Consider the following 8,519-nt stretch of genomic DNA (forward strand, 5'->3'; position numbering starts at 1 on the left):
TGACAAAAAGCTTTCGGGACACACACCCTGTGGTCCAGGAAATACACATGGCCCCGCAGAAAGATCTGGCCATGGAAACGTTCACCGTGGTGTCACCTACAATCTCTGACGACAGGGAATTCCTTAAAAAACTTGTGGAGGGATTTCCCTGGTGGTGCAGTGGTTAAGAATCCGCCTGCCACTGCAGGGGTCACGGGTTCAAGCCCTGGTCCGGGAAGATCCCACATGCCGCGGAGCAACTAAGCCTGTGCGTCACAACTGCTGAGCCTGCACTCCAGAGCCCGCGAGCCACAACTACTGAGCCCGTGTGCCACAACTACTGAAGCCCACGCGCCTAGAGGCCCTGCTCCGCAACAAGAGAAGCCACCGCAATGAGAAGCCCGCGCACCGCAACCAAGAGTAACCTCCGCTCGCTGCAACTAGAGAAAGCCCGTGCACAGCAACGAAGACCCAGCACAGCCAAAAATAAATTAATTAATTAAAAAAATAAAATTAAAAAAAATAAAAGATCCCGCGTGGCACAACTAAGACCCACTGCAGCCTAAATAATAAATAAATATTAAAAAACAAATTGTGGGGCATCAGGCAGCCTTTAAACTGATGTTTTCGAAGAGGCGAGACATCAGTCATCCCAGGCTCTCCATCTTCGGGCCTTTTTACTCTTTTTTTTTTTTTTTTTAACAAAATAATTAATTAATTAATTTATGGCCGCATTGGGTTTTTTTTTTAAAATCTGGCTCCTTAATTAATTTTATTTATTTATTTATTTTTGTCTGTGTTGGGTCTTAGTTTCTGCGTGAGGGCTTTCTCTAGTTGTGGGAAGCGGGGGCCACTCTTCATCGCAGTGCATGGGCCTCTCACTATTGCGGCCTCTCTTGTTGCGGAGCACAGGCTCCAGACGCGCAGGCTCAGTGGTTGTGGCTCACGGGCCTAGTTGCTCTGCGGCATGTGGGATCTTCCCAGACCAGGGCTCGAACCCGTGTCCGTTGCATTAGCAGGCAGATTCTCAACCACTGCGCCACCAGGGAAGCCCTATTGGGTCTTTTGTTGCTGCGCACGGGCTTTCTCTAGTTGCGGCGAGCAGGGGCTACTCTTCGTTGCGGTGCCTGGGCTTCTCATTGCGGTGGCTTCTCTTATTGCAGAGCGTGGGCTCTAGGCGCACAAGCTCAGTAGTTGTGGCACACGGGCTTAGTTGCTCCGTGGCATGTGGGATCTTCCTGGACCAGGGCTTGAACCCGTATCCCCTGCATTGGCAGGTGGATTCTTAACCACTGCACCACCAGGGAAGTCCCCTACTCTCTTAAAAATAAGACCCCAAAGGGCTTTCGTTTCTGTGCGTTGTATCTATTCATGTATTTACACTATTCAAAATTAAAACTGAGAAACGATTTAAAATATTGACTTAGTAAGTAATTAAAAATAAGGACACCCCGTGTTAATATAAAGGCGTATATCTGATAATTATAATACAAATAGTGGAAGGTAACATTACACATTAATATAAATAAGTTATGAAAACACAAGTGTATTTTCCCAAAAACTCCAGTGAGAAGAGCGGCACTGTTTGACATTCTGCAAATCTCTGTACCATTTGGCGTGACAGACGGCAGCTGGATGCCTGTCTCTGCCTCTTTGTCAGTCTGTTGTGATCTCACGTGTCACATAGCCTCTGGCGGACTCCACCGTGCACTTGTGAGGGAACGAGAGGGGAGAGCAGATGACCGCTCAGGTTCTTAAGGGAGTCACGTTGCCCTCCCAGACCCTCGGCCACACTATGAGAGCCCCTGGTGTGAACCAGCGTAGGGAAGGCAGTGGAGTGTGGACAGAGGATGTCCCGGTGCCCAGCACACTGTAAGGGCTCAGCACCCAACTCTCTTTCTGTGCTGTCATTTTAAGGGGAAAGTGCAGGAAGCACAGAAAGTTATCATCCCAGCGCTGGAGAAATACAGTTGTGGCCTTCCTACTCTTTGCAAGGCACTCTGCACACATTGTCTCAGCTAATCTCCCCAACCGCACTTTTTAATTTTTTAAATAAATTTATTTATTTATTTATTTATTTCATTTTTGGCTGCATTGGGTCTTTGTTGCTGCGCGTGGGCTTTCTCTGGTTGCGGCGAGCGGGGGCTGCTCTTCGTTGCGGTGCGCGGGCTTCTCATTGCGGTGGCTTCTCTTGTTGCGGAGCACGGGCTCTAGGCACACGGGCTTCAGTAGTTGTAGCACGCAGGCTCAGTAGCTGTGGTGCACGGGCTTAGTTGCTCCGCGGCACATGGGATCTTCCTGGAGCAGGGCTTGAACCCGTGTCCCTTGCATTGGCAGGCGTAGTCTTAACCACTGCGCCACCAGGGAAGTCCCCAACCACACTTTCTTTACCCCTTTTACAGATGAGGAAACCGAGGCCCAGAGAGGGGATATGGCTTCCCCAGCTAATAGGTGGTAGGACCAGGATCCAGACCTGGGGAGACTGGGTCAGATGCCAGGCTCTTACCCAGCAGAGCAGAGAGGAAAGATATTGCCTGGAGGGTCTTTTGAGGGGTTCCCCTGACGTTCCCCCTTCCCCAGTGTGCAGCCCATGGCAGCCGGGACCGGTATTTGTTGGTATTTTTCAGATGTCCTGAGACACAGGGCTGCCCCAGGGGATCCAGCATGTGTCAGGGGGAGGCCTGGCCTGGTAGGCCCAGTGCTCTTGTGCCCTCCGTCTCTGACCAGCCACTGGTGGTTGCTTTGCTGCCCTGATACTTCCCTCAGCGTGTGCTTCTCACCCCTTTGGCCTGGGCTTCTCCCTGGGGCGGGGGCTACAAAGGACGAACGCACCTTGGGTTCAAGCCTCGGCCCGGACCGGTCACTGTGTGACCTTGGACTGGCTGGTAAAGTTCTCAGAGTCTCTGTTCCCTCCTCTGCAAACGGGGAGCCTAGTGGTACTGGCCAGCGGTTATTGAGCACCTGCTGTGTGCCCAGGCACTGAGTCAGCCTCACTCCGCAGTGAGTGGGGGTCCAGGAGGTTTAGCGTAAAGCCTGGCGGCACTCAGAGCGGCCTTTCCCTGCACGCCAGGCGCGAGGCCCAGGAGTACATCCCGGCCCAGCTCTACCGCACTGTGGCCGCCTCGGCGTGGCCCAGCCTGCTCGGCCAGCACCGGCAGCAGATGCAGGCGCTCAGCCCCCACCAGGCTCGCGCCCAGTTTCTGGGTGAGAAGGAGTCCGGGCTGGGGAGGGAACCGTGGGGGCCTGGTTGAGGAGGGCGGGGTGGGGGCACCTTTGCCTCTGTACAGAGGCATTTTTGGTGCCAGCTTTCGGAAGTCCTCGCCGGGGCCCCACCTAGGCTGGGGGCCCCGGCAGGGAAGGAGGGGGGCCTGAGGCCGGCAGCTGGACCGGCGGGAGGGGCCGCCCGAGCAGGTGGGGGGCGGCACTGAGGCGCCTGCGTCACCTGCCCGCCCCTCCCCCGCCCCAGGCCTCCTCAGCGCCTCGCCCATGTTCGGCTCCTCCTTCTTCTTCGTCCAGAGCTGCAGCAACGGCGCGGTGCCCGCCCCCTGCATCCTTGCGGTCAACCAGAATGGCCTTAACTTCCTCAGCACCGAGACCCACGTGAGTGGCCTCAGCCCCGCCCCGCCCCGCCCCTCCCCCAGGGGATGGGAAGTCCAGCTCCGCTGCTTACACCTGCGTGACCTTGGGCGAGGCTCCTTGCCTGTCCGAGCCTCACTGCCTCACCTGGGATGCAGGGCTGTTGTCAAGGTGAAAGGAGGTGAAACACAGGCCAACGCTCAAAGCCTGTGTTGGTCCGCTGGGGCTGACGGGGCGGGGCTGGCGGGGCTTCAGCAAGGGAAATTGTTTTCCTGGTGGTTCTGGACGGTGGACATCTAAGATCAAGGTGCCCGCAGGGTTGGTTTCCTCTGAGGCCTCTCTCCTTGCTTGTAGATGGCCGTCCTGCCCGTTTCCTCACATGACCCTTTCTCTGTGCACATCCCTGGGGTCTGTGTGTCCCAATTTCCTCTTCTCATAAGGACAGTGGTCCCATGGGATGGGAGCCCACCCTAACCTTCCCTCTTCAAAGGTCTGTCTCCAGATTCTGAGGTGCTGGGTCAGGGCTTCAGCATATGGATTTGAGGGACACAATTCAGTCCACGACAAAAAGGATCTGCTACCCCTATTCTTAGTTCTTCCCCCGGGAGTGGGCCCTGAGATGAGGGCTCCAGGGCAAGTAGCTTACGTGGAAACACTGGAGCGAGGAAGTGAGACCGGGAGGAGGGTCGTACCCTGGGGGATGCACCTGGGGAGGAGCGTGTTAGCAAGCAGGTTCCTGCTGTGGGGACTGGCGCTCGGTCCAGCGGGGAACACGGCCCTCAGAGGATGCCCCGCATCGTGCGGGTCGGGGAGCTGGGTTGTCTGTCTGCTGTGGCCTGTTGTTCGTGATGGGGTGCTGACTCCCATCACTCTGGCTGTCCCTGTGTGGAAAGCTTTTGCTCCTGGGGCCGGAAAGAAAGCTCCAGACCAAGAGGGGCGGGTGTGAAGAAGCAGCCTTGATGTGAAGGCATTTCCTGCATCCCTAGATCGCAAGCATTTAGAGCAGTGCCTGGCACGCCGCACATGCGTGCAGCAGTATTTGTTGAAATAATTTCACAGGTGAGAAACTGAGGTCCAGAGAGGTAAAGTAGCTTGCTCCGGGTCACACAGCAAGTCACTGGGGAACTAGTACTCGAACCGAGCTGAGCTGTCACGCCACCTACGGATCTGACCTCCAGCGGTGGGGTAAGACTGGGTGATGGGTGAGACTGTCGCACCCCCAAACCTGTCTGCCCCCATTTCCCCCAGGAGCTGATGGTGAAGTTCTCCCTGAAGGAGATCCAGTCGACGAGGACCCAGCGGCCCACGGCCAGCTCCAGCTACCCGTACGTGGAGATCGCACTGGGGGATGTGGCGACCCAGCGCACCATGCAGCTGCAGCTGGAGCAGGTGGGCCCCGCCTGGCAGCCCGGCTTGTCACCCGGACCCCCACTCCCTCATTCCGCTCGCCAGGCTTTTCTCTGGGTCTGGCTCCGAGATGGGTCGGGTCCTAGCCGTGTCCCAGGGAACATCCAGCCCAGTGCAGGGGACAGAGCTAACCCAACACCTCACAGAACTGTGGGTCATGAGGGCGGTCTACCAGAGAAGCATCTTGATGGTGGGATCATGGGAAAGGGTGGGCCCAGGTTGTTTTTAGAATAGTGAGGAGTTTGATGGGGAATTGGGGAGACACAGCCAGGGAAGGGCAGGTCTTAAGGGTCCTTGAATATAAAGCTAAGAATCTGGGGCTTCCTCCTGAGGGCACTCGGGAGCCATAGAAGGTTGGTGGGAGGGCAGGACCCAGGCAGTTGGAGGACGTTCACCTGGGCTGAGGCTCGGAGGATGGATTGTTGAGGTTGAGGGGTGGAGAGTGGGGTTCCCATGTGACAGGGAGGCCAAGGCCCAGCTGCCCTGGACCTTTCTCCTACTTGCAGCAACTGTGGCGGCTCCTTAAAAGCTGTGGCTGACCTCTAGGTCAGTCAAGTCCAAGTCTCGCAGTGCCCGGGGATGGGGCAGGACCAGAGTTCTCAGCCCACTGGAGAGAGGGGACTGAGGTCCAGAGCAGGGGTAGAATCGGGGCTGGGCCCACATGTCTGGGCCCACCGCACCCACTCAAGATGTGGGCCCAGGACCACTTCTCATGGCACGGCCTGCCTTGGTGGGGCTGCTATCCCAGGGCACGAGACAGGGGCTCCCACTGCCCCAGCCCTGCCTCTAAAGGAGGAGCCCCCCGCCCCGGGATCAGTGTGCTTCCCACTGCTCCCCAGTCCTGCTCCTGCTGAGGTCACCCCCACCCTGGCCTTATCTGTGGCTCAGCCTGCTTCCCAGAACCCCCAGTCTGAGGTCCCACCACAGCAAACCCACCTCCTCGGGCCTGCCCGTCCGTTGCCCCTTGGGCCCCTTTTCTGGAGAGCCCTCCCCTGGACGACTTCTAACTGGTGCTGAGTCCGGTCCCCCCTCCCCAACCCCGGCACCCCTCTGACCATGAGGCGTCCAAAGCCAGCTCTGCTGAGACAGCCCCTTATTTCTCTCTCCTGCCCTGACCCCGTCAACATTGCCCTTGGAGACCAACAGGCCTCTGCCCTCACGTCTCACCCTTGCAGGCCCTTGGGCCCCCAACCCAGCAGCCCTTCCCGTCCCTGCCCCCTCCTCTGATTACCTCCGTGGCCTCCGCTCTCATCCCTCCCCTCTGCTTACCTGCCCCCCTCCCCACCCCAGACCCACTGCACTCACTGTCCCCTCTACCTGGGACACGCTTGCCTGCATCACGGGGCTCCCTCCCTCCCTTTGTTCGGGTTTCAGCACAAACATCACCTCCTTCTAGAAGCCTACCCTGACCCTCCTCCCCGATAGTTCACTCTCTCCGCCTCAGCAGCCCTCATATGGCTTGGAAATCCCTTAGTTATTTGTTCCCAGATTGTCTGTCTCCCCACTAGAATGTCAGCCCCGAGAGGGCGGGGCAGGGCAGGGCTGTGTCCAGCTTGTCCCCACGGTGTCCCTAGCACGGCCCGGCTGTAGTGGGTGCTCAGGAAGTGAGTGGGTGGAGGAGGAGGCCTCTCCGGCTTCTCCGCTTGCTCCCGGTACCCTCCCCACCCGCGACCTCTTTGCGTTGCCACCTCTGCTCTGCCTCTGTCATGCATGTGTAGAGGACACATTTATTAATTAATCATTCATTCTTTCAATGTATAACCAGTGAGCATCTCTACGCAGCAGGTTCTGCACTTAGCTGCAGAGATACTGAGCAGACCCTCCAGCCCTGGCCCCCACAGAGCCCCAGGTCTCAGGGGTGTGACAGATATCAAAGCCTCTCTAATAAACCGTGATCAGTGCGGGGAGGGTGTACCCGTGCTATCCAGGAGGTAATCAGCGAGGGCTTCCAGGAGCAGGTGATGTCTGAGTGCAGCAGTGATCCCGCCTACCTCTGACAGGCTGTGTGAGGGCATCTGGAAGCAACCCAGCTTCTTATTGAGCCCCAGTTTCCACACCTGCCAAGTGGGGCAGCATTCCCAGTGAGGCCTGGAGTGCTGCAGCATGTGGGTGGGAGAATGGCAGGTGGGGAGGAGCCCACTCTGATCTCATTAGCCGAGGTGGCCCCCAGGGTGTGGCCTTGGGTTCAGGTCCCACCATCCCCAGCTGTGAGGTCTGGGGCAACTGGCTTCAGGGCTCTGGCCTCAGTTTCCTCACCTGTGGAATGGGCTCTAAGAATGTCTAACTCATAGGGACACTGCAGGGACTGGGAGGGGTGGGACATGGGGGGCTCTTGGGACAGTGCCTGGTCCTCAGTTGCCACCCAGTAAGTGCTGTCCTCCTTATTTTTACCCTCCCTCTGGGCAGCTTCCCAGCCCCCAGGAAGCGCCTGGGGAGATTCCGGCACTGGCGGTGGTCTGAGAGACCAATTTTCCACAGTCCCCGCTGCCTGCCCCGCCCCCAGCAGGTGGGAGCCCTGAGGCTGGGTCACAGCTCATTCTAGGCTGTGGGCGCCAGGTGGTAACCACGGCAGCAGCACGTGGTTAGAAACCATTTATTGATGGGGCTAATAGGTTTCAAGTCTAGAGGATTCACGTGTAGTAAAATCTCATAGCATCCTCCCCATGGCTCCGAGAGCCAGGCCCTGGTAAACCGAGCCCCCAGGGGTGAGACCACTGAGGCTCAGAGAGGTGCAGTAACTGGTTTCAGGTCACACAGGCCACATGCAGCAGAGCTGGCAGGTGCACTGCTCTCCTCCCGGCTCACCCCTTCCCACCTGCAGCCTGGCATTCCTCCCCCTAGCTGCTCGTGGGCCACCCAGGGCCCTGGGGAGGTGGGGATGAGGGTGGGGCCCACTAGTCCCGCCGGAGGCTGGCCTCCATCTCTCTCCCCTCTCCCGGCCACATCTCACCCCAGGTGAGAGCTAGGAAGTGTTGGGCCTCTCACTGTCTCTCCTGCAGGGCCTGGAGCTGTGTCGCGTGGTGGCCGTGCACGTGGAGAACCTGCTCAGTGCCCGTGAGAAGCGGCTCACGCTGCCCCCCAGCGAGATCACACTGCTCTGACCCAGCCCCCAGCCCCCAGCTGCCCTGTGCCAGGAGGCTTGCTGTGTGGTCCCAGGGGAGTTACTGGGCCAGAACCTTAGGGGAGACCAAGAGGCAGTAGGTGGCATGGCGCAAGCCCCCAGGAACCTGAGAAGACTGATCCAGAGTTGGGATGGAGTTGCAGTGTGCAAACTTGGGTCAGATGGCAGGAGGGACTTCCAAAGACTGACTAGTGGGGCCTCCTGCCACCTACCACTGTGGCCCTGCCCCGACTCCCCCTGCAGCAGGGAAGCCCCACACCAGTAGCCTAGACCAACTGAACCTGCGTTTGCTTTCCTTGGGGTCTGATGTTCAAATCTGCTCCACGTCCCTGCCCCGGCCCCTCACATGTCCCCCCATCAGGTGCCCCTGCACTGCTGCTGAGCTTGGGTTCCTGACTCTTGGTCATTTCTGTGCAAATAAAAGGTACGCCTGGCA

General features: G+C 58.1%; 1 protein-coding gene across 1 annotated transcript in view; it reads left to right on the forward strand.

Moving 5' to 3' along the window:
- Window positions 1-8,519, forward strand: part of MYO15A (myosin XVA) — a 50,322-nt gene extending 41,803 nt beyond the window's left edge. The window contains exons 62-65 of the mRNA XM_060133555.1: window positions 3,050-3,183; window positions 3,446-3,579; window positions 4,804-4,944; window positions 7,962-8,519. Coding sequence (XP_059989538.1) covers window positions 3,050-3,183; window positions 3,446-3,579; window positions 4,804-4,944; window positions 7,962-8,063 — 511 coding nt within the window. The 3' untranslated portion in view covers window positions 8,064-8,519. The remainder of the gene's footprint in view (window positions 1-3,049; window positions 3,184-3,445; window positions 3,580-4,803; window positions 4,945-7,961) is intronic.

This window comes from Lagenorhynchus albirostris, chromosome 20 (assembly GCF_949774975.1).
Source record: "Lagenorhynchus albirostris chromosome 20, mLagAlb1.1, whole genome shotgun sequence".
In the NCBI taxonomy this organism is placed as follows: Eukaryota; Metazoa; Chordata; class Mammalia; order Artiodactyla; family Delphinidae; genus Lagenorhynchus; species Lagenorhynchus albirostris.